General features: G+C 34.7%; 3 protein-coding genes across 5 annotated transcripts; 1 reads left to right on the top strand and 2 right to left on the bottom strand.

Moving 5' to 3' along the window:
- Positions 1-2032: 2032 nt before the first annotated feature.
- On the top strand, positions 2033-12830 carry LOC133880010 (COP9 signalosome complex subunit 7). Of its 3 annotated transcripts, none has more exons than XM_062318865.1 (9): positions 2033-2505; positions 3191-3266; positions 8105-8193; positions 8711-8800; positions 9817-9861; positions 9940-10010; positions 10670-10808; positions 11881-11986; positions 12424-12830. In XM_062318865.1, exons 1-8 carry the CDS (start codon positions 2347-2349, stop codon positions 11950-11952), a joined length of 741 nt encoding a protein of 246 aa, XP_062174849.1. In that variant the 5' UTR covers positions 2033-2346; the 3' UTR covers positions 11953-11986; positions 12424-12830. The 3 variants fall into 3 exon arrangements, with proteins under 3 accessions (XP_062174849.1, XP_062174846.1, XP_062174847.1); XM_062318862.1 differs by having other exon boundaries at positions 2035-2505; positions 11898-11986; XM_062318863.1 differs by having other exon boundaries at positions 2036-2505; positions 11878-11986.
- Positions 12831-18274: 5444 nt separating this feature from the next.
- LOC133880336 (uncharacterized) lies at positions 18275-19144 on the bottom strand. Its single transcript, XM_062319290.1, has one exon. It carries the CDS (start codon positions 19086-19088, stop codon positions 18720-18722), a length of 369 nt encoding a protein of 122 aa, XP_062175274.1. The 5' UTR covers positions 19089-19144; the 3' UTR covers positions 18275-18719.
- A 4377-nt stretch (positions 19145-23521) lies between these two features.
- LOC133879963 (ethylene-responsive transcription factor 1-like) lies at positions 23522-24348 on the bottom strand. Its single transcript, XM_062318795.1, has one exon. It carries the CDS (start codon positions 24288-24290, stop codon positions 23682-23684), a length of 609 nt encoding a protein of 202 aa, XP_062174779.1. The 5' UTR covers positions 24291-24348; the 3' UTR covers positions 23522-23681.
- Between the last annotated feature and the right edge of the window lie 1184 nt (positions 24349-25532).

Here is a 25532-nt window from a genome sequence, read left to right as displayed (position 1 = left end):
CAGGAGTCCTTTCTTTTTATTAACTATTCAAAATGCGTGACTACATTTTGAAGAGTTCTGCTGGTGAGCCTAAGGGGAAGGTGCGTGTTCTGCACACGTCGTCTCTGATGGCGGTTGCTTTTCTGATTCTAATGTTGGCAGTGATGGTTTTTCTGTTGTTTGTTTGTGTATTCCCTTGTTTCTTTGTATTTCACAGTGTGTTTTTGTAATAGGCAAATATTTATTGGACTTATCTGTAATGAGGCGCTTAAGGTGTTTATGTAATTTTCGTCTATTATTTAAGCAGCTGCTTTGTCAGGCTTGTGTTCTGACTATGGATGTAGGGGTGTCTTGTACCCCTTATCTGCCTTTATAATGCCCAATGGGCTTTGTGTTTAGCAATGGATGAAGCACATGCTTCTCGTTAAAAAAAAAATAATAATGATTGATTTTAACATGTGCGTGATTTTAAAAAATATAATTAAATTTTAGTAAAACCGTGTTTTAATTTTTATAATTGGGCTTTTTTTTTAAAAAAAAAAAAAGTACCCCTTATGACTCCAATTTAAAAATGCATATTTTTCTTTATTTTTAAATCGTAATTTTTTTAAAATGTAATTTCAAACAATACATTTTTTGTGTTTTTGTTTAAAATCGCACTTTTAATATGTAAAATTCTATGCCAAACGAACTCTAAAAAACCATAGACTTCTTTATATGCTAATTAAATACATGTGTTTATCGCATGCTATAAATATATAGCAAAATTAAACGCTCGATTGGAATAAATTTCTCCAACACAGTTTAAATTTAATTTTTGTCATCCCAACTTACTGTATTTTCAATAAATACCTATTTCTATTTATATTTCCAAATAATCCAAGTAGCCAAAGTCTGTAACTAGTTCTCTTTTTAGGTAATCTAGACCTTTTAGGTTATGAGGGAACCTAATCCAAGTACCTTAAGTCTGTAACTAGTTATCTTTATAGGTAATCTAGACATTTTAGGTTACGAGGGAACTTAGATCTTTTCAAACACTAGGCTTGAGATTTATTAATTGACCACCCTTTAAATAGGATACTACATAACTACACAACTCAAACCGAATCAAACTAAAACAATGAACAATAAAAACTTACTACTAAATGACTTATGCAACATAGTGCTATAAATAATTAAAAGAATGATTTAGATAGATAACTACTATTATCTTTCTTTAATTAAATTACTCATACCCTAAGGTAAGTTAGAGCAAATATAACCTTTCATGAAATATTTTGTCTTGGTCTAGCATGCAAATTCTAATACCATAACATCTTATACTGCCTCCAACATGTGCTCCAAGGGAGGAGGGATGGATTTTGTCCCCTCCCTCCTCCCATCTTCTCGTTTCCGTCTCCCTTCCTCCGTCTCTACTTTTCTTAGTCTCTTTCTCATTCTTTTAGCATTGGTTTCCCTGCTAAAATAACAACGCTTTCTTTTGCACCGCCACAAGCTCGGCTTGCATCTCCACCTTCGGTTTCCGCTCTTAGAGCATTCCTAACAACAATAGCCATATTAGCTATTCGAAAAGCTCTATTTTATATTTTGCATACTCATTTTTCAACACAAATTCTAACAGATTGTTTAATTTTTAATTTTTAGTTTTTAGTTTTTTTTTTTTTCAAATTCATAAGGACAATTTTATCTTATTCATAAAAAATTATGATCATTTTTGTCTTTTTATTGGTTTTAAGGGTACATTGACTTTTTTTATAATTTGTGAGGATATTAAAAATTAATAGTAGTTTGAAGGGAATATGTGTATTTTTTTTAAAAAAAATATTAAAGTAGCTACTTTGTTTGACAAATAAAAGAAAAAAGAAAAAAAGATTATAATAATCAAATTTAGCTATTACGATCAATTTGCCAATTTTGCTGGAACTGCTCTTATAGCCATAGTACCATTTCAATTTGTTACATGGGTTAGTCTCCCTATTTATGAGTGCTTTCCTCTTGTCGTAGAGACTTTCTCAATCGAAAATCGAACCTATTTAAGAAGCCCACGCAATAAACCCAACAAAAAACAGCGTGCGAAGCAGGGAATTTTAACCTCTCTCTGAGGGCGTCCCTCCGTACGTCAACATCTGTAGCTAGCAGTAGAGAAGCAGTACGTAATAATATTTGTAGCGGCATTCATAGATCGCTCTCTCAGACTCTCACAACCTAAAACCCAAATTCACCTCCTAATTCCCCCTCCTCTAAATCAAACGCTAGAATCCCTAACCCCTCTCTCTGTGTCTCCCACACGCGCGCTTTTCCTCGCTTGGGTTCGTTTTTCCGTTAGAATTTGATATATTTTTTGTGTGCAAAAGCAAGAGCGGCGAAATGGATATAGAGGAAAAGCAAGCGGACCTGATCGAGCACTTCGTGAAGCGAGCATCGGCTCTCCAGGGCTCGGCCCTCGGGACCGTCGTCGCCGAGGCCACCTCTCACCCCTCCCTCTTCGCCTTCTCCGAGATTCTCGCCGTTCCCTCCGTCCTCCAGGTTCGGCTCTCGCTCTTTTTGGTTTCCGAGAAAGCTAGGGAAACTGATTGAAAATCGCGTTGTTTAATTGAATGTTGTCAAATGATGAATTTTGTGCTTTGTGGATGGTCATGTTATGCGAATTGATATGTTTGAATGCAATTTGTTGCTGCAAAGTTTTTTTTTAAAATTCTTTTTGCAAGAGTTTAGGGACCTTAGACTTGGCACTTTTCCTTGATAGTCACTTTTGGGTTGATTACTACTCAATGCAGTCTAATTGGTTATGGTTTTATGTGAAATTTGTGGTTTAAGACTGGTATAATATTGAAGTACGTATTGTGACTAAAGAATGAAACAGAGCATTTTTAAATGTTATGATGGTAGGTGATATTTCTGCTAAATTTCTTGTTTCATCGGATGAACAATTGCTAAGATGTTGGCAAACAATTATATAGATGAATGAAAGGATTGTTGACCAATTGTAGTCATTGGACTGCTTTTTAAAACGTGTTTATGTGTATCATTCTTTTGCCATTTTTTAGATGTTTCACTAAATTTTCTTTGTCCATTTGTGTTATTGTTGCTGATAGTTGTGTTGTCCCTTTCTTGATATTTTTGGGTTGAGGGCCTTGAGGCATTGGATTATTAAGTATCATGTAAAATTGATTCAATGTTTTTTCTGGGTTTTAACTATAAACTTGTGCAGCTTGAAGGAACTGAAAGCTCTGTGCACCTTGATATGCTTCGTTTGTTTGCACATGGCACTTGGAGTGATTACAAACGTAAGCATACCAGATCTTGCTTTATTTTTTAGCATTTGTACTCCTTTTTGTTACTCACTAGTCGCCGGTTTGATTTATAAGGACATTCATTATTTACTACAATAGTATTGTTCTTAGTATAACCTCGAGGGGTTGGCTTGAGTGGTAAGCCACTTAGCCCTGGTACCTCATGAAGCATCAAGTCTAAGATTCGACCCCCCTTGAATGTAAACAATTATTTGGGGCAACGCTTGCGGGTAAAATCCTGAGCTTTACTTGGCTTGTGTGGAGGAGGTACTTTGCACGGTGTCCTGGGGATCTAGCAGGGCAAAGCTTCGGATACCCTAGTTATCAAAAAAAGGAAAAAAGTATTGTTCTTAATATAAGGTTGAGGCATTGGTTTATTTATCACTCAATAAGGTGTTGTTTGGATAGAGCTTAATAGCCATATGCTGCTTACGTGCACGACAATTTCTGGAAGTTTTACATATTTATACTGTACAATACGATCTCGTTTTTTATTTTTTATTTTTTAAAGTAATCAAAATTTTATTAAAAACCGAGAGGGCACTACTCAAGTACACATTAAGTATAGAAGAGAAACACCCAATTAGAAAAAAGAAGAAAGATCAAGAAAATCATGATAACTAGAAATATGAAAGCAATCATAGGCGGCTGTCATCTAGTAAATGGTTTCGAAGAAGAAAGCCATTAGTTCCACCTCTGATCTCTCGCAATCCTCAAAGCTACACTTATTTATTTCTCTCCAGATACATCACACCAAGCAAGGCTTATCTTCCACACTGCTACCTTTTGAGAAGAACCTTGTCGCCCTCTCCAACATGTGAAGAGATCCACTACCCTCCAAGGCATAACCCATTTTAACCCATAAAGGTCAAAGATAGAACTTCATAAGGCATAAGCAGTTTTGCAATGGATTAGAGGGTGATCTATAGATTCCTCACTTTTTTTCTTGCACATGTAACACCAATTTATGACTATTAAATTCCGTTTCCTTAGGTTGTCCATGGTAAGGATATTCCCTAAAACAGCTAACCAAGCAAAGAATGTGACTCTTGAGGGAATCTTATTCTGCCAAATACTTTTATTGGGGAAAAGGTCACTATCATGGGTGGTAAGGGCATTATAAAATGATGTTCAAACAACCCTCTTTTGGAAGGAGCCCAACACAACTTGTCTTCTCCACCCCGTCTTAGTCTGATGGAGTACAAAAGATCGAAGAATGTGGTGAAGAAATCCGCCTCCCAGTCCTGTGCACCATGGAAAGTTCCACCAACTTAGAGCCCAACCAATTCATCACATAAGAACCTTCTATCACAATCATAGTTAGGACAATAAAAACCGACAAAAGCCCAAGTAAATTGATCCTCAACATTCCGAAGAGATTAAGCAATAGTATACTCCCCTACACACTCCTCCACTTTCTTCATCACCCTCCTATCCCTCATTAGTAGAATCCCACTTGACTCCCCTCTAGAATCTAGATAACACCCATCCACATGTTGGCATCCTCACAAACTTTTCATCAAAAAGGCTATGGGACATGTGATCCAGTTTAGTTTCCTGAAGACGAATAATATTTGCCTTCCATAGCATATTTCTGACTCTAAGGCGCTTATCCCCCCTCGTTCAACCCTCTCACATGTCAAGAAAGCTACTTAGGCTTCATCAAGAACCAAAGAAACCCCTCCCTCAAGTCTGCCTCGGCTGGCGCTTCCACCTTTGAAATCATAATTAATGGAACATGATAAACTTTTTAGCTCCTTGTTCCCTCTATTACCTAGTTTGGAACTAGGTGCCAAACCCTCTTGGCAACGACTTGCTTCAATGGCTGTAAGGAAGGCCATAAAATAAGTATATAGCTCACATCATAAAATAAATATTTCCATGTGCATATTTACATAATTTCGGTGTAATATTATATGCTTTTAATATGGGGATACATGCACACCATGTAGTTGAACTCTAATTTTAATGAGGTTCATTGTATTTTTGGTGGTTACAAACATAAATAGTTCTTGAAATGGCATTCTGCCTCTTTTTCGGTTAAAAGAAGTAACAATCTAATTTTTTGTTTGTTAAAAAACATTGTTGTGCCTCTTGTGCAATATGCCTAGTTCCTGGTGATGTGTTATGTTTACAGATGTTAAACTGGTTTCAAGTATTGGGAATACGTGGAGTGATGGTAAACTGTAGGTACAGGTTCCTTCCTATTATGAGTTATCTGTAATTGCCTTGAAACAATTAGTTGTACCTCCAGGTTTTCTAGCAAGTACAGGTGAGAAGGCAACCACCAAAGATATATATATATATATATATATATATATATATATATATATATATATATATATATATATATATATATATATATATATATAACGAGAGATGGGGAAAGATCTTTACTGTGGATAATTTCAGGAAGAGGCATACCATCATTGTGGATAAATGTTGCTTGTGCAAGAGAGATGGGGAATTAGTGGACCACCTTCTTCTTCATTGCGATGTGGCTTTCCCTCTGTGGAATACCATTTTTACTTGTTTCGGTATGTCTTGGGTTATGCTTAGAAGAGTTATCAACTTGCTTGCTTGTTGGTCGGAAGTTTGGAAGGCCGAAGAGTGTAGCGATTTGGAAGATGGTGCCAATCTACATTTTTTGGTATGTTTGGAAGGAAATAAATCTTAGGTGTTTCAAGGATTTGGAGAGTTCCATGGAGAATATTTTAGCTTCATTTTTTCATACTATGTATCTTTAGACAATGGCTTATGGCTTTTTTGTCTATACTGTCAATTAGGCAACCATCAAAGATATTTATGAAGGAAAAAGAGAAAAAAAAGGGGCAATAAATATTCAGTAAGGTGGAAGGAGAGCCTATTCTCTGCTCAATTCATATCAACTAATTGGGGTTGTTGGCTATATGGATCGTTTTACCCCACTTGGTCTTATCTAGGGCTATGTCCCCAGTTACCTAATCATGCTGTTAGGGTCACACACATCTGTTTGGCATCTATTGAAGAGGTGGAATAAACATAGAGGAAATTAAAGTAAGTGGGAGAAGCTTTGGAAGAGGCACTTGATCAAAATAGGTATTATGAACATGATGGATGAGGATGGAAGTGATAGTGTTAGTTTAAGGCGATTTTAAATATAGATGAAAGGCTTTTGAAATCTGAGGCCTGAGTGGAGTGCATGGATATCTTTCAATTTTTTCCCTTTCTTTGTGCTTATGAGGAGTTTCATGGTAGTTCCTTGAGTATCCATAGGAAAGCTGTTGTTTACGGGGGGATAAAGAAACTTATGATTTGTGAGCTTTTTGTGACTGTCTTTTGTGGTTGGCAGCTGCTTGTGTTTTATTGAGGCGTGCTTGACTCTTTCTTGGTACAAAATGGCTGGATCATGTCTGCCTGTGTTTTTAAATGATGACATTACGAGGTGTATTGCTTCGAGGAGGTGTGGTGAGCAGGTTATTGGTTGGTGGCCAGTCTTTATTAATCTGAGTAGGGGCTATATGGATTATTTTTTACTCCCTCGGTCCCATATTACTTGTCCATCTTTTTTATATGTGGATGTCCCAAAATAGATGTCTACTTTCTAAGACGAGTGTGTGCAAATGCTTAACTTTTCAAAATCACCCTTTAAAAAGTTTGTCTCCTTAAAGGTATGCACCTTTCTAATGATAAGTGTGAAAACATTTTATCTATTTTTTTTTTTTTTTTTTTCGTATAAGGGACAGAGCATTAAACGATGTTCCCTTAAGAAGTTGAGTATACAAAGTTGGACGAGTATATTGGACAGAGGGAGGGGCTTGGACATTAAGCAGGCTTAAGGGTGCTTGTAGCGAGAGGGAGGGGGGATTATGAATACCTGTACAATTGGTCAGTTGAACATTATCACTGTGTCTGAGGTCAGTTGAGCATGTGCACGGGCATTAAAAGAAAAGAAAAGAAAAAACCATAAACTTGCCTCTTTCTTCTGATACTGTATGATCAAAATCATACCTACAGGTAAGAGGTTTGTTTATTTATTTATATATTTTTTTGGGTGGGGGTAGGGGGTTTTCATTATATGACAGATTTCATGAAGGAAAGGTAAATAAAGTGCCTCACTTCCTAGTTTTGAGAACTGGTTTGTAAAATTTTTAAAACTTTCCTTACTCATTGCTTTTCAGTTTGCTTTCTTGTGTCCCAATTATAATAATTTCAGCTGGTTTTTGCCCTTTAGTTGGGATAGTTGGTCTCTTGGTGGTTTTCTTGGAGTTTTTGGAAGAAAGAGGTTCAAATGTTTCAGAGTGTACTCTATATTTTGGCTATCAATAATTATGAAAATATGAAATAAATGATAAAAGTTTATTACAAATGCGGAGTATTGCCAGTTTCCCATAATAGTTTGGAATAATGATTAGCTGATTTAAGAATCCAAGAAAGTGAGACATCGTATCCAGAAACAATATCATAGGCTTAGCTTCATATTTGTGCAAGCCCTCATGATCCATTAGTTATTGGTCCTACCTCTTTCCTCCTGTACCAGCCAGATGTTGGTTAGAATGATTAAACTTTACAAGATCTTTTTCTTTTGCCTTTAAGCTAATTAACTTAGCAAAAAATGGACGATGTAATGGCTTGTGGAATCGCCCACCTGTAACTGGCCATTTGACAGAAGGAAACAACATGGGTAATTATGTGGCACTAAACTAACTAAAACTCATCTTCAATTTTATCATAGTAATGCTTGTTTTATCAAATTTCTTCTAACAATTTCGTGCCCTTAAGCATATTTGAGTTTTGCTTCTGCAAGGCATAATGTGATATAATTTTGGCTATTGAAATATGTATGCTTGTAGGTAATGCTGACCGTCTTCCGCAATTGGTCCCTGAACAAGTTCTCAAGCTAAAGCAACTTACTGTGCTTACACTGGCTGAGACAAACAAGGTATTCTTCCTTGAATTATGAACCCTTTCTTTTAACAAATTCATATCGTTTTGAACAGGCTGATTTATCTGCCTGATTGAGTGATAGTGGTTACTGCACCACCATTTTGATTTTTGACTAGCTTAATCATTTCAATTTTTTCTGAAAGAGAAGTCTTCTTGTGGCCTAATTCAGGCAAGTTGCTTGTCTAGTGTATTTGGTCTATATAGACATGGTTATCAATTCAAGGTCCTGTTTGGAAGTAAAATGAGTTCTGTTTGCAATAAGTTATTATAGATTCTATTGAATTGTATAGAGATAGTCATTCTGAAATTTACAATATACCTCTCCCTTTGAACTTGTTTCTGATGCATTGTACAAGTTCTCTGCGTGCCTTTTGCTTTCTTATATGTATTTTACCAGGAACCATACAGGTCATGGTCCTTCAGAAGGTTTTCCCTTCTAGTTATATTAGCTGTCTTCTTTGTGACATGTATTGTTATATGTCTTAGGGTCTAATTGTTGAGTCCATACCCAGGTCCTACCCTACGATCAACTAATGCAGGAGTTAGACGTCATGAATGTACGTGAACTTGAAGATTTCCTAATCAATGAGTGCATGTATGCGGTAGGTACTCTCCCTTCTGAATTCATTTTTATGTTCAATACTAATGACCTACTATATTGGGATATTCTTTTAACTGCTGAGCAAACATAGGCATGTAGTGGGGAAGCGGGGTCATTATTTCTAGAGAGATTTGTATTCAGTAAATCAAATTTGAAGGGAATGATTTCAGGGGCTATAATTAGCACTCATACTGAGTTGTTTATTTATTTTTTAATTTCTTCTGGGCGTGTTTTATGTTTTCCTTGATGTTGGAATATGACTATTTTGTTGCTTGCACAATATCATACTTTGAATGACAGGAAACGCTGTTTCAAATGCTTTAATCACTTTATGATGGTTTGTTACTAGTATAAGAGCATGTGCTTTGAACCTAGTACCTTTTCAATGCTAGGTTGATCTTTGCTTTGATATTTTTTCAGGTAAAATAATAGGTACATCAAATGACAATTTGTTTTATCAGATATATTAACAGGATTTTTAATACATATAAAGCAAATATTTGGGAGGTCCCATCCCTTTTTATGGTTCACCAATTAAGTAATTTTTAACAAATGCTAACTTCTTGTGTACGCTATATATGTGCTACACTGTATGTTAACGACACCTTATATCTGATGCTTTAAGTAATTTATTTTTATGATTTTTATTATTTTAAAATTTTCTTCTTTGGGTAATTATTATGAAGTATTTCCTTTTTTTTTCTTCTTCCTTGTATAGTTATTATGAAATAATAGTTAAAAATTAACTTAAACTATCAGTTGTTTTTATTTTTTCCTTTTTCTTTTGGATGACACCATCTCTCATTTAAATTAACAATAAATATAACCTAATTAGAACTCCCAACTCCTATTAATTCGTTTAGCATATTTTGCTCGTTTAATTTTCACTTTAAGGAGTTCATGATTTTATTATATGTAGATAGATTTCTTTTGGTTAGGGGTCTACTATAACTGATAAGATGGAGAGTGCATAAATGAGAATGTGCTGATTGTTGTGTTGGTGTTTATTGCTATTAGGGCATAGTTAGAGGGAAGCTGGATCAGTTGCGAAGATGCTTTGAGGTCTGTGCTCATTGTCCTCACCTATCTTTGAGTTGCCTCGTTTCTTTTTATTAACTTGTTTATGATTGTGTATTGCAGGTTCAATTTGCAGCAGGGAGGGATCTAAGACCTGGTCAACTTGGGGGCATGATACAAACGCTGTCAAACTGGTAACGTTTCTGGTTCAAATAGCATTAGAGTTATTTCTATGATTATATTTGGTTTTTTGTCTGATTGCTAGATCAATCTTCTTTTCTTGAAGAACTTATTTTCCATGAAGTGGTCCTGCTTTTAGGTGCCTTTATAAATTTTCATGTATAAACTCTGGTGCTATGTTACTTTTAGCACTTGGAAAGTGATACAACTTTATGAGTAAGCGATAGTAATTGCATGTTCTGTAGCTTTTACTCAGTCCTTTTAGCAAATAATGTTCTGTGTGACAGTCTGGAGGTATGTTAACCTTTGTTTAATCCAGTTGGCGAAGTCCAAGCAAATTTGTGTTCGAAGATTTATAAACTCTGGTGCTATGTTACTTTTAGCACTTGGAAAGTGATACAACTTTATGAGTAAGCTATAGTAATTGCATGTTCTGTGGCTTTTACTCAGTCCTTTTAGCAAATAATGTTCTGTGTGACGGTCTGGAGGTATGTTAACCTTTGTTTAATCCAGTTGGCGAAGTCTAAGCAAATTTGTGTTCCAATTCTTTACCTAGCATGTCATATGTTTCTATTGTTATAGCTACTTGTTCTTTAATAAAAATTGTCTTTCAAGATAATAGTTCTCAGAGGTGTTAGTATTATGTCTAATATTGGTTTATGAACATTGATAGGTTGGCTACATCTGACAATCTACTTATCTCAATTCAAGAGAAGATTAAATGGGCTGATGGGATGAGTGAGTTGGACAAGAAACACCGGAAGGAGGTTGAGGATAGGGTGGAAGAAGTAAAGAAGTCCCTTTCACTCAAGGTCAGTTGAATCTAGTTTTATGTTTTGAATTGATTATGTCCATTATTTAAAACTAGTTATCTAAATGCAGAAGATGGGACATCCATTGAAATGAAGTTGCCTCCTTATTTTTTTATTTAATTTAGTTTTTGAAGCCATTTATTATTATTAGTATTATTGTTATTATTGTTATTATTATTATTTTAATTCTTAGTTCTCTATGTACATTTAAAAGTACGATCTGTGGCTAAGTTGTTAAGGAGCAAAATGGGTTAGGTCTGTTGGAATGGCGACTATTAAGCCTTGGCCAAAAACTGTGAGTCTGTAGTTCAGATGGGGTTGGCATTATTAAAAGTGTAGCATGACCAGCTCATTGGATTATGATGTTATTATATGTAGCTTACCGATAATAATAATTAAAAAAAACAGCCAATCAATCTAATTGGCAGCATAACTAATTATTTATACCCCAATTCTGAACCAAATCAATTTAAAAGTTTAAACAGAGAATAGAACCATTTCGTTGTAGGTTTGCTACTGATGTAGTTCTAGAGCTTTTTATAGAAATGAGAACCCAAGTGGCTGCTGGTGGGATGAAGAAGGGCAATGGACATTGACATTGAATGGGGATATAATTGGGATATAACAAAATAACTGGGGGATACAATTGAATTATATGACGTTGCTTTTAACGCTGTTTAATTTTGTGCCCTCTTTGTGTAAGCAGAATGGGTGCATCACAAGTCAAAGCACTGGGGAATCCCATGTTTTTAGAGTTTATGAAGGGGGTTGGAAGTGTAATTTTCTTTTATGTATATTGTTATTAGATTATAGAAGTTGCAACCCTATGATTTTATACAGTTGCATGTGTTTCATAGTTTGGTCCTTCTAGATAGACGTTTTTTTGTATACTTCCTGTGTACTTGGGTTGCTTTTAATGATATTGCATTACTTGTATAAAAAAAAATGCGGCTGCATGTGTTTCATGAGACTCCGTTTGATCTCCTGTAGCTACAATGTTATTAGATTAAAGTCTTTATTTCATTGTATGGGATATGTTGGTCGATGTGTCTTACTTACGTTGTGGCAGAAGTTACACACTGTAAGCAGGCCGACATTGACTTCCGAGGGCATGAGGAGATCTACTCTGAACCTGGTGGAGTGATGGACTACGAGGAGGACCGAAGTCGTCCAAAGAGGTAATTCAATACATCTTTGCCATTTTTAGTGATTCTGCACCTGTGAAGTCGTGGTCGAAGTTTTGATATGATTTTTGTGTTTAGTCTTGTTTCAACTATTGATTTATTTACCACCAATCTACTATCGATTGGTGAAGTCAACATTCTCCCTTTATCTATCGCATCCTATGCAATAATACTCAGTAAAATGGATTTCTAAAGTTATTTTTTGGCAGTACAGTTTCCAACAACTACATCTGGATTTTTCATTTTCTTTTCTTTGCTTTTATTTATTTCAATATGAAGTATGGATTTAATCAGTGAATGGGGGAAACGAGCAAGTAGATAGGATTATGGAGGTTGAGCCTTAATTACAATTACATTAAATATTAGTTTGGATCATCAATTTGAATTGCTTAAAAATTATACTGTTTGAGTAACAAGTTGGAAAAATGCAGGAGGCGGCATCCAATAGCTTGAACGAACACATTGATGGAGGGAGCTCATGGGATTGGTTTTTGGCGTCGCCTGATATTTTTTTGTCTGTTCATGGATTCAAGCAACGGATGGTTCTGCTTTTGGGGACAATGATACTTCCTTGATGGTGAACTTGTCATTGTTGCTATAATCATTAGCTTGTTTTCCTGAGTCAGCAAGAAAAAGACCAGATTTGGTGGTGCGGCTTAAATTTTTTTATGTAGCTAGGTACTTGTGCCTATTGATGTTGCGCATTAATTTGTCTTGTGAAGAAAATGGCTGGCCTGCAAGGCTACCATTGATAGTATATTGTTTCCAACACATTTAAATGCCTTGTTTCACAGTTTATAGTCCTGATTGCCCAGTAGTTTGCTGGATCTGCTCTTAACTTGGTATTCAACTGTTCATCGTTTAGATGGGTGCAATATCTTCTGGAATTGATCCATGGAGTCTAATCATAATTCTTCGTCTATTGAGGAAGCCTTCTTAACAAGGTTGGATGAAATGTGAATATTAATTGCATTGGCTGTAGACATGAAAGGAATGGTAGGTTTTTGAGATGAAATGATGAACTCAGTCTCTCAAAGCTTGTTGGTCTGCCCGTGAAAGGAACAAAAAGAAGCAGATTGTCACTTTCCACATCACTGGACTTGGACTCCATTGACTGCTTCAAGAATTAGGAATTGTTACTCGCAGCGTTGTAATCATATTTGACAATCACGCATGAAACTCAAGATACCTGAAGATGACAAGTCTAGAGCCATCTTAGGGATTCAGATCTCCAGTAATTTAAACAGTAAATATGAGAAAGCCTTTATACTTTTGTGAGGCCTATCCGCCTAAGTATATGGGCGGGCTGTTCAAGATTTGCTCGGGCAGGCGAGTTTCGTAAGAATTGCTAACAATCCAAACAGCAAAATTGTTAGGATCTTTATTCTCATCTTAGCAGTGTGCTTGGGTTCATTTGCCACGACACATTGGCCGCTATGGTCATTTCACTCAACAGTTGCCTCGGCTCTTGTTTAATGGTGTTATAAAGAGCACCCTAAATGTTCATATCGTTTACATGCCAGCTTTAATGGCAAATCACATATCATAGGAACTTCAAGATCATCGTCGCTACACATTTTTGTATAGAGCTAAAGTTTTCAGGTTATTACTCTGCATCAGACTGCATGCTTTTGGCTTCTGTGAGTTGAATGTTTTAGGTATATTTTGTAGAGAGCCCCTTCTATTCCGTCAGGGTAGAATATTAGTGTTTTTTTGCCACCAATAAGGTATTGATACATCAGCCTATAACAAGAAAAACCATTATTTGTAAAACATTGAATCTAATCATTTTTTTTTTAACTTTTTTAGTCTAAAAAAAAAAAAAAAAAAACCAAACAAAAACAAAAACAAAAAAACTCTCACCTCCCAACCACCGCCCACCTAGATGTCGCAGCCACCGCCACTGTTTCATGTTGGAAACAGCAGCACGGCCACTTTCCAGACCCTGGGGGTGGCCGCCCCATGGACCAGGGGTAGTCGCACGGCCAGGTGACAGCCACCCCCAATTCCGGCGTGGGGCTGTGGCGGCGGCGGCAGGGGTGAGTCGTGATTGAGGGTTTTTTGTAGGCTTGTAGCAGACGTTGAAGAAATAAGATAATCGGGTGTTTTAGTTCTATTTCATTTTCTTATTCTAGGCTGACATGTTTAACTCTCATTGGAAGGCAAAAAAAGCCTAATTTCTGTCGCAATCTGATTGAAGTTATACTTTATTTTGTATGATTTTATTTCATGTATATGATTTTTTTGGGAAAGTCATAGGAAAATTGGCGTTTTTCTCAGAGTTAAAGCAGTTTCTTTGCAAACGGAGAGTTTTTCAGAAATCGTTACTTATCTCAAAAGCTTAAACTGATAAAAAATGATAGATTTAATCATCTAAATTAACAAGTGAGACCTAACATGCAAAACATTTAACGAGAGGTAAACTGTAAAGTCAAGGTTCGAATTTATAATTTACATTCTAATACCATGCTAAATCATCTAGAGTTGATTTAAATTAATATTTTTACGGTTAGAAAATCTCGTGTATTATTTTTGTTTGCCCATTTTTGTAGTATTTATTTATTGTGAGAGTCGACGAGTCGTGGTTGTTGGACGACAACATTTCGGCGGCCATCTTCTCCGATTCTTTTTCGAAGTTGTTTATTAATATGTTGTGGGCGGCGCGACACGACATCGTCGTTGTTAGAGTTTGAACGCGCGTGGGCTGCTGTCCTCACCAGCCTGAATAGTAAAGATTACTATATTTGTTCAGCTTTAATGTTTTCCATCCACATCATGTCGACTGTATAGATACTGTTAACAATGTCTAGGAATAGAAAAGGAGACAATATGCTAAAAGTGGAAGAGACATTATTATATTCATTTTTAAATATTGCCTCTTCGCTGGTCTATGGGGTCACAGAAACAATATATTTCAACTAAAACGAACCTTAAATAAAAATAAATAAATAAAAAAATCTGAACAAATGTTACCTGGGGAATATAAATGATAACAACCTTATCTTCTATAATTTTTTTTTTTAAATATACATTTATTCCTTTCTAACTATGACTTGTTTTTGCAATGTTTTCTTATTATTTCAATTTTGAGTAATGCTACATACACTTCCACTTCTCCACACTTTTAGGTTGCTTTTAAAACCATTATTAACTTTGATATGAATTTTTATTAGATTTTATTCTAATTATGATTTTAAAAGCCACCTAAGGGTGTTGAGAAATGGGTGTGTACAAGTGCCCTCCATTATGACTTTTTCTTTGTCTTAATTTTTTTATCTTGTGAATAATGTTTTTGTTATTTTGAATTTTCTCCCTCCTAACATTTCATAGCAGAATGGGATTTTTTTTTTCTTTTTTTTTTTTTTTAGGAGAATGAGATTTTTGATTATGTGATTAACAAGATAGATTTCTAAGTCTATATTTCATTTCCTTGGAATTTCTCATAGAGGGTATTTTTGTTATTTTGAATTGCAAAAAGAAGACATTGCAACTCCAAATATATAGTAGATTGGGGACATTGCAAAAATTAAAACACTGAGGAAAACATTAGAAAATGAGTCGTAGCTAAATGGGGTATATATAGGTTGTTTTTCAATTTTTATTTTTTATTTTTTTTTTAAAAAAATTATATATCCCATTCTGATAAAGAAATGTGACCTATATCTATCATTGTACTTTTAAAAATAATATCCCACACAATTTCAGAGCAGAGTTGAATGAGATTTCTGAGTCGGTGGCAAAGTGTGACTTTGTATGGCTTTGGAAGGTAATATAAGTTGGAATATTGAATGCATGCATATACACTGAGAATATATATAGCGACAAACAATCACATGCAACATGCAGCCTTGATATGTGTAAGAGTGTAAGACTATGACTCTATCTTATATATCCACTGAGAATATGTGTTTGTTTAATGCATACCATAATGGGCATGGCTCATTGGCTCTTTGCCTCTTTGAAGTAGAAATTAAAGGTGATAAGAAAAAACAGAAATAAAAAAGAAAAAGAAAAAGTGTTGTTAGGAGTATATGTTACATTTTTTATGTTAGGTTTCTTACGAAGTGATGAAACAGTTCACATGACGTACACTTATTATGCCAGCCATTAAAATGTAGACTGTCATATACGTAACAGTTCATGTGGCACCCATATCTATAAAATGTGAACTGTCACATAAATTGGTAAAACAATTTTAATACTCCAAACATTTTCCAAACAATAATAGGAATATTAACTGAGTCTAATGATGCTGTTGGAAACAACTTGTGTTTGTAGTTCTTACTCAAAGAAGAAGAAGAAGAAGAAGAAAGAGTGACTGAAATTCAATGAGCTAATAAATTCCAATGTTCCGTTTAATCCGTGAAATATAATTCTTGCATGTATACTCATAGAAGATTTTTTTTTTTTTTTTTCAATTTAGTTTATTAAATTGACATATATTTTTAAAAGCATGTGATTCTCACATGTAATTTTAATATGATTATGTTACGTGCCTAATTTTTCAAGAAAGTAACAAATAATTTATAGTTTGAGGAACCTAGACCTCTTAAATAACTATTAAAGTTGAATAATTAACTTTTCTGATAATTTTATTAATAAAAAAAAAGGTTATATATATATATATATATACCTATAACAAGGATAAAGGTAACTCTTGCGGACTCTTGCGGACTTCTACTAACGTACTATATAACACTTAGGATACACAGACTACAAAAAATTCAAGATTTCTGGACGGTTTCGAACCATCTAGAAATTGCAAAAAATTGTCTGGAACAAAGTCCAGATTGTTTAAAACCGTCTAGAAATATGGGTCGGGAATTTGGGTTATGGAGGGTTTAGGCCAAACCGTCCAAAACCAATTTGGACGGTTTTCCCAAACCGTCCAGAATTAATTGTAGACGGTTTGGACCAAACCGTCCATAACCCGAATTCCCGGGGTTTGGACCAAACCGCCCATAACCCAAAGAAGAGTCCAACCAACAATAAACCGTTTGTAAAATTTTAATTCTAGATGGTTCTAAAAACCGTCTAGAAAAAAATGTCAAGAAATGGTCGTTTTTTTGTAGTGACAATATCCTTTATTATCTACTAATAAAAACTCTAATAGATAAACTCTTATTGCGGCTGCTTGTTTATTGTTGGTTGAACTCTTCTTCTCATCTATCACTCCCATGTCTAGTACGTTAACGGATTAACATAGCATGTGACATCTGTTTTTAAAGTATACGATTCTCACATGCATTTTAAAAATCTCTATATTGGAGTTTTCCGTTGATTTGCTTGTTTTTGGTTATGTTGTTTTTTTTTTCCTAGTTTTTGTTTGTTGTTATTGTTGTTTGCAGTTTGGTTGTTCTATTGTATTTACAAAAAAGAAAAAGAAAAAGAAAAAGGAAAGTAGATGAAAAAAAAAAGGTCCTCATAGCATTTATTATTTGATATTCACCAACACCTTAAGGTTATATATTTTTGATGAATGGTATAACTACATCTCCTACACATTTTTTATACATCTTATTTTCAAATCTACCATTAAATTTATGGGTACAAATTCAATAGTGTATTTGAAACTTGGTTGTATGAAGATATGTATGACTTATTCTCCTCAAACTACCACTCAATTTACAATCTCCTCCAAATCTATAATATTTCGTATTTTGAAATGTCTCCCCAATCTACCATTGGGGTTACAATGTCCCTCCAATGTTACAAAATTTTGTCAAGTCATATGGCAAGAGATGCAAAATGTCCATTATAATTTATACCTAATAAAATTTTAAAAAATACAATTACACCAATGATTTTTTTTTTTTTTAAAAAAAAAAGTCCTCTTCCACTCGTGACCCACGGCCACGTTTTGGATTTGGCGCAACCCACGGTGATGTTGTAGGACGTTTTTTTTAAAGAAAAAATCTAAGGACATTTTTGTCCTTTTGGATTAGAAAAATGACCATTATACCCTATTATTTTAGGATTTAACAAAAAAAATTTAACGGAATAAGGACATTGTAACTCAAATGGTAGATTGAGAAACATTATAAAAATTAAAACATTATGAGAAACATTACAAATATGGTGATAGTATGAGGAGATAAATGTAATTTCCCCAATTTTTAACCTTATTTCTATGGGCAGATTCAAGATTTCAAGAATGGATTTATCTATAAAAAAAGAAACAAAAGAAAAAAAGAAGAAGAAGAAGAAGATTTCAAGAATGGATGGACTAAAACAATGATGATGATGCAAACAAACTAAGATTGAGGGATCATATGATTCATATTTGAAACATCTGAATATTTGAAATATCAGCTGAAGTGGATTGGATTGGATATTTGAGAGCAAAAAAAACAAAAAAACAAAAAAGGTCAAATATACAATTCATCTGCCAAACTGGGCGCCACGTTTCAGCAAGTCTACGGTGTTCGAAATTCGAACACCGTCCGAGTCAAGTTTTGCTCCTTTTTGGCTTAGGCTCCGACGCGAAAGACGAAGCCGACGGCTCCGGAGAGCCACGCTTGGCAGTCACTCTGATGGGCTCATAGTCATGCTCATCCGAGCCAATAAGGTGAGGAAAATTGAGCTTGGCTTTCGAGCCGCGCATCTTGAAAGCGGCCCTGTCATAAGCCCAAGCTGCATCCTCAGCCGTCTCGTAAGTCCCGAGCCACACCCTTGAGTTTGAGCCACTCTTCTTCGTTGGGTCTCTTATCTCCGCCGCGTACTTTCCTCACGGCCTCCTCCTTACCCCCCTGTACTTCTCCGCTGCCTGTGCCACACAACGCGCCACCGCAACACCAGCCTCCGACTCGACGGACTCCGTTTCCGTTTCCGTTCCCGCTCCCGTTACATCGTCACGCTGATCTAACGGAGCCCATTTAATACTGACAGCGTCACTGAAACCACCGTAAACGTCCGTGTCGTCCACCTTTAGAAAGAGACAGCCAAAGCTCGAGCTTCGGTGATACGGTGGCCTATTGTCGTCGTAAACTTTTGTCAAAAACGACGCAGTGTCTTGAAGATCGTTCTGTAAAAGATGTTGCTGGATATTCTCTAAAACAGATGAGTCGAATTCGGAGGTTATGGTCTCTCCGAACATGGTTAACTTCGTTCGTGGGGATTGATGAAGATTTTATTATTGGGTGATCGATCGCTATGTTCTCAAAATCTCAAGTTTTTACATATATATATATATATATAAAGATATGTTATTCTCATGAAGATCGTTCTGTAAAAGATGTTGCCGGAAAAGCTTATCGATCGATACAATATTCAATGAATTAGCTGGCAAGTAAAACTTGGGTGCTTGAAGTAGAGTCAGAAATAATATCCCACACAATTTCAGAGCATATCAATTGAATGAGATTTCTGAGTCGGTGGCAAAGTGTGACTTTTTGTATGGCTTTGGAAGGTAATATAAGTTGGAATATTGAATGCATGCATATACATGCAAGTGCATATCTTTTGATAATATATATTGCCATGAAATTTCCTTCTTCATATAATTCTTTTCACATGTTTTAGATGGGAATACATAATATTTGTTTATTTGATTGCTAAATTTGCAAAGACCTCATATTTATATATGTATACTTCAATATATATAGCGACCAACAACCACATGCAACATGCGGCCTTGATATGTGTAAGAGTGTAAGACTATGACTCTATCTTAATTATATATCCACTGAGAATATGTATTTGTTTAATGCATACCATAATGGGCATGGCTCATTGGCTAGCTCTTTGCCTCTTTGAAGTATAAATTAAAGGTGATAAGAAAAAACAGAAATAAGAAAAAACAAGAGTGTTGTTAGGAGTATATATTACATTTTTTTATGTCAGGTTTCTTAAGAATTGATGAGACAATTCACATGACGTACATTTATTACGCCAGCCACTAAAATGCAGACCGTAATATACGTAGCAGTTCATGTGGCATCCATGTCCATAAAATGTGAACTGCATGTCACATAAATTTGTAAAACAATTTTAATACTCCAAACATTTTCTAAACAATAATAGGAATATTAATTGAGTCTAATGATGCTGTTGGAAATAACTTGTGTTTGTAGTTCTTACTCGAAAAAAGAAGAAGAAGAAAAAAGAGTGACTGAAATTTAATGAGCTAATTCCAATGTTCCGTTTAATCTGTGACATATAATTCTTGTATGTATACTCATTGAAGATTTTTTTTTTTTCAATTTAGTTTATTAAATTGACATATATTTTTAAAACATGTGATTCTCACGTGTAATTTTAATATGATTATGTTACGTGCCTAATTTTTCAAGAAAGTAATGAATAATTTAGAGTAATTCGAGGAACCTTAGACCTCTTAAATAACTACTAGAGTTGAATAATTAACTTTTCTGATAATTTTATTAATAAAAAAACAGGCTATATGTGTGTATATATATACTTATAACAAGGGTAAAGGTAACTCTTGTGGATTTCTTCTAACGTACTATATAACACTTAGGATACACACACTTTAAAAAATTCAAGATTTCTGGACGGTTTCAAATGGTTTATTAATTGCAAAAAAACCGTCTGGAACAAAATCTAGACGGTTTAAAACAGTCTAGAAATATAGGTTGGAAATTCGGGTTATGGAGAGTTTAGGCCAAATCGTCCGTAATTCCAGACGGTTTGGCCCAAATCGTCCAAAACCAATTTGGATGGTTTTCCTAAACCGTCCGGAATTAATTGTAGACGGTTTGGATAGCCCGAGTTCCTGGTTTAGACCAAATCGCCCATAACCTGAAGAAGAGTCCAACCAACAATAAACCGTCTATAAAATTTTAATTCTAGACGGTTCTAAAAACCTTCTAGAAAAAAACTGCCAAGAAACGATCGCTTTTTTTTTTTTTTTTTTGTAGTGACAATATCCTTTATTATCTACTAATAAAAACTCTAATAGATAAACTCTTATCGTGGCTACTTGTTTATTGTTGGTTGAACTCTTCTTCTCATCTATCACTCCCATGTCTAGTACGTTAACGGATTAACATAACATATGACATCTGTCTTTAAAACATACGATTTTCACATGCATTTTAAAAATGTTTATATTGGAGTTTTCCGTTGATATGCTTGTTTTTGGTTATGCTATTTTTTTCCTAGTTTTTGTTTGTTGTTATTGTTGTTTGCAGTTTGGTTATTCTATTGTATTTACAAAAAAGAAATAGAAAAAAAAAAAAGGAAGGTAGATGAAAAAAAAGAGTCCTCATAGCATTTATTATTTGATATTCACCAACACCTTAAGGTTATATATTTTTTTGACAAATGATATAAGTACATCTTCTACACATCTCTTATATATCTCATTTTCAAATCTACCATTAAATTTATGGGACCCACATTGGGTCCCACAAATTCAATAGTGTATTTGAAACTTGGTTGTATAGAGATATGTATGACTTATTTTCTTCAAACTATAACTCAATTTGCAATCTCTTCTAAATCTCTAATATTTCATATTTTGCAATGTCTCCCCAATCTACCAATATTGGGGTTACAATGTCCCTCCAATGTTACAAAATTTTGTCAAGTTATATGGCAAGAGATGCAAAATGTCCATTATAATTTATACCTAATAAAATTTTAAAAAATACAATTACACCAATGAAAAAAAAAAATCCTCTTCCACTCGTGACCCACGGCCGGGCTGTGGATTTGGTGCAACCCACGGTGACGTTGTCGGTCGTTTTTTTTAAAGAAAAAATCTAAGGACATTTTTGTCCTTTTGGATCAGAAAAATGACCATTATACCCTATTATTTTAGGATTTAACAAAAAAATTTAACGGAATAGGGACATTGTAACTCAAATGGTAGATTGAGAAACATTGTAAAAATTAAAACATTATGGCCTCGTTTGGTTTGCGGATTAGACCCATGGAAAGGAATAGTTATTCCTACGAAATAGCTATTCTTTTGTTTGGTTGTATATTATTTAAGGGAATAGTTATTCCCACGGAATAGCTATTCCCTTACGAAGAGGAATATGTATTCCACTCAAAAAGGAGTGGAATACCTATTCCTTTTTTATGGGAATAAATTAAATTCGTCTTTTGCCCAAAAACCCAACCTTCTCAACACCCAAGTCTCTTATCCCTCTCTCTCTCTCTTTGTTTCTCAACTCATGGTGTGTTTTGATACGAAATTTTGACAATAAAATATAATCTTGATTCTACTTTTTTCAGAAATAAATCATATTTTATTCAACTTTTTAAAAAACAAATTATATTTTATTCAACTTTTTATAAACAAATCATATTTTATTCAATTTTTTCTAAAAAGTCAAATTTCAAAATTCGCAAACAAAATAAGAATTTAATTCTGATTTCAAAAATTCATCACTCAAGTGCACCATCAATATCTTTCTCCATCTCTGCAATTATATTCTCATCCCCCTCTCTCTGTTTCTCAACCCAACTTAATTTGTTGTGGGGTAGTCTTTCTTCTTCTTCTTTTTTTTTTTTTTTTTTTTTTCCTCCTCCTATGATTTAGCCTACAGTAGATGTAGCAAAACGAGTACCTCTTAATATCGCGGGGACTCCAATTGCCTTGCAGAGGTTTGAGAAAAACTTTATAAGCAAAGAACGAATGTTTGTTACTGAAAAACAAATAAAAAATAATAAAATAAAAAGGGTTTTGTAGATGATTTATTTTTTTTATGATGATTATGTTTTTTTTTTTTTTTTTCTCTTATAAATTATTTTACTTTGTAAGCAGAGAATGAATGTTTGTTGCTGGAAAACAAATAAAAAAGAATAAAATAAAAAAGGCTTTGTAGATGATCTATTTTTTTATGATAGTGATATGATGATTATGTGTGTGTGTGTGTGTGTTTGTGTTTTTTTTTTTTTTTTTTTTTTTTTTTTTTTTTTTTCCTTATAAATCATTTTGTAGCGTAATTGTATATGAAAAAAAAAAGAAAAAAAAAAGAAGCCATGAACTCTATGAAATTAAAAAAAAAAAAGAAAAAAAGAAAAAAAAAAGGTCATAGTATGATTGTTTATGTTTCTTAAATAAAGAAAAAAAAATGTCCTCAAGAATATAAATTATATTTGTATTATAAGGGTATTTTAGAAAATTTGATTATAATATGATTCCATTCACCAATGTATTGCACTGTACCAAACAAAAGAATACATATGCAATGTTCTATTCCACCGTTACAACCAAACAAAAGAATAGGAATAGTTATTCCATTCCACCTTCATCTATTCCCATGAATAGTTATTCTTTTTCCTAATGGAATAGACATTCCGCAAACCAAACGATGCCTATGAGAAACATTACAAATATGGTGATAGTATGAGGAGATAAATGTAATTTCCCCAATTTTTAACCTTATTTCTATGGGCAGATTCAAGATTTCAAGAATGTATTTATCTATAAAAAAAAAAAAAAAAGAAAAAAAAAAAAGAAAAAGAAAAAAAGAAGATTTCAAGAATGGATGGACTAAAACAGTGATGATGATGCAAACAAACTAAGATTGAGGGATCATACATGAAACATCTGAATATTTGAAATATCAGCTGAAGTGGATTAGATTGGATATTTGAGAGCAAAAAAACAAAAACAAAAAAAAAAAAAAACAAAAAAGGTCAAATATACAATTCATCTACCAAACTGGTCGCCACGTTTCAGCAAGTCTACTTCGAATTTCGAACACCGTCCAAGTCAAGTTTTGCTCCTTTTTGGCTTAGGCTCCGACGCGAAAGACGAAGCCGACGGCTCCGGAGAGCCACGCTTGGCAGTCACTCTGATGGGCTCATAGTCATGCTCATCCGAGCCAATAAGGTGAGGAAAATTGAGCTTGGCTTTCGAGCCGCGCATCTTGAAAGCGGCCCTGTCATAAGCCCAAGCCGCATCCTCAGCCGTCTCGTAAGTCCCGAGCCACACCCTTGAGTTTGAGCCGCTCTTCTTCGTTGGGTCTCTTATCTCCGCCGCGTACTTTCCCCACGGCCTCCTCCTCACCCCCCTGTACTTCTCCGCTGCCTGTGCCTGGCAACGCGCCACCGCAACACCAGCCTCCGACTCGACGGACTCCGTTTCCGTTTCCATTCCCGCTCCCGTTACATCGTCCACCTTAAAAGGCAAGTCACCCCAGCTCTCCGTTAGAAAGAGACTGCTAAAGCTCGAGCTTCGGTGATAATACGGTGGCCTATTGTCGTCGTAAACTTTTGTCAAAAACGACGCAGTGTCTTGAAGATCGTTCTGTAAAAGATGTTGCTGGATATTCTCTAAAACAGATGAGTCGAATTCGGAGGTCATGGTCTCTCCGAACATGGTTAACTTCGTTCGTGGGGATTGATGAAGCTTTATTATTGGGTGATCGATCGCTATGTTCTCAAAATCTCAAGTTTTTATATATATATATAAAGATTTGTTATTCTCATGCATGCATTTCTATGAAGTTTCGTTTCTTGTGGCTCATTTCAGACACGTGTTTTTCGTGCTGGGAATAATTTTTTTTTTTTTTTGTTTATTTGATTGTTCGTCGGCTCATTTGTTTGTTCCCTTTAATGGAATCTTTGAGGAAACGAAATTATTGAGTTTTATTTTACGTGCAATAAAATATTAGGAGTTTGGGGCAAGTTGCAGTGGTCAGAGGTCGCATGCCGACAATTTTCGACCATTTTCAGAGTCAAATATAATGTACTGTGTTTGGTATTTTTTAATAATTAATGTTGGTTTGGAAATTGGAATAACACGTGGAATTCATGCTCCTTTTATATTCCTTTCTTCTTTAATGTCTACACAGGTCACAATACACGGAAAGTAGATCACGAAGGACTAATAAGGGTGTATATATGTATATATATAAAAGATTAAAGTACCTTATATGAGTTATCCGCATGCATGATTACAAATGTAAGAATATTATGATGATATGATATTTAATGTTATCATATAGATCGTGCACAGAATATTATTATGATATTTTTAGAATATTGTTATGATAATATTTTCTAATGAGTACTAATGCTACACTTTATACCGATTTACTATATTCATGTCACACCATATATAGTAAGCTACTTAAAACATATATATTATGTCAACTAATATTATGATATAAATATAATAAACAACGAGTCGCCTGGTGGCTTAAACTCGTTGTGTCACAAACTGGTTGGGCTTGTTCTTAAATTATTTGGCGGTGAAGTAACTGGGTCTTCCACTCATTAATTTTTGCCTCCCACTTCGGTTCCCTTGTTAATATTGACAATAAACACAAATAAAAGTCTCCTAATTATGTTTTGGTATTAACTAAGTTGATAGGAGCCCAAAACTGGGTGTTTCTATAGAGAGAAGCTCCCGGTGTTTCTAGAGAGAGAGAGTCGTCGTTTGGCTTTGTTTTGGGAGAGGGAGGCTTCGTGCCTCCCTCCTCCCAGGATTTTTTGTTGTTTGGGTGTTGTTTAGTCTTCCAACCCTTTGGGTTGTGGTAGTTTTTGTCTCCTCGGTGGATCCGGTGGAGTTTTGTTGTTGTTTTTTAGTTGTTTTAGTTTGTGGTGGCAGGTGAGTTCT

The sequence above is a fragment of the Alnus glutinosa genome, chromosome 10 (genome assembly GCF_958979055.1).
Source record: "Alnus glutinosa chromosome 10, dhAlnGlut1.1, whole genome shotgun sequence".
In the NCBI taxonomy this organism is placed as follows: Eukaryota; Viridiplantae; Streptophyta; class Magnoliopsida; order Fagales; family Betulaceae; genus Alnus; species Alnus glutinosa.
This window is presented reverse-complemented; position numbering and strand designations above follow the sequence as displayed.

Coding starts and splice junctions, on each gene's coding strand:
- LOC133880336 (XM_062319290.1), bottom strand. CDS start 19,088: ATGTTCGGAGAGACCATAACCTCCGAATTCGACTCATCTGTTTTAGAG.
- LOC133880010 (XM_062318862.1), top strand. CDS start 2,347: ATGGATATAGAGGAAAAGCAAGCGGACCTGATCGAGCACTTCGTGAAG. Junction 3,267..8,104: donor CACTTGGAGTGATTACAAAC/GTAAGCATACCA, acceptor GTATGCTTGTAG/GTAATGCTGACCGTCTTCCG. Junction 11,987..12,423: donor GACCGAAGTCGTCCAAAGAG/GTAATTCAATAC, acceptor GGAAAAATGCAG/GAGGCGGCATCCAATAGCTT.
- LOC133879963 (XM_062318795.1), bottom strand. CDS start 24,290: ATGTTCGGAGAGACCATGACCTCCGAATTCGACTCATCTGTTTTAGAG.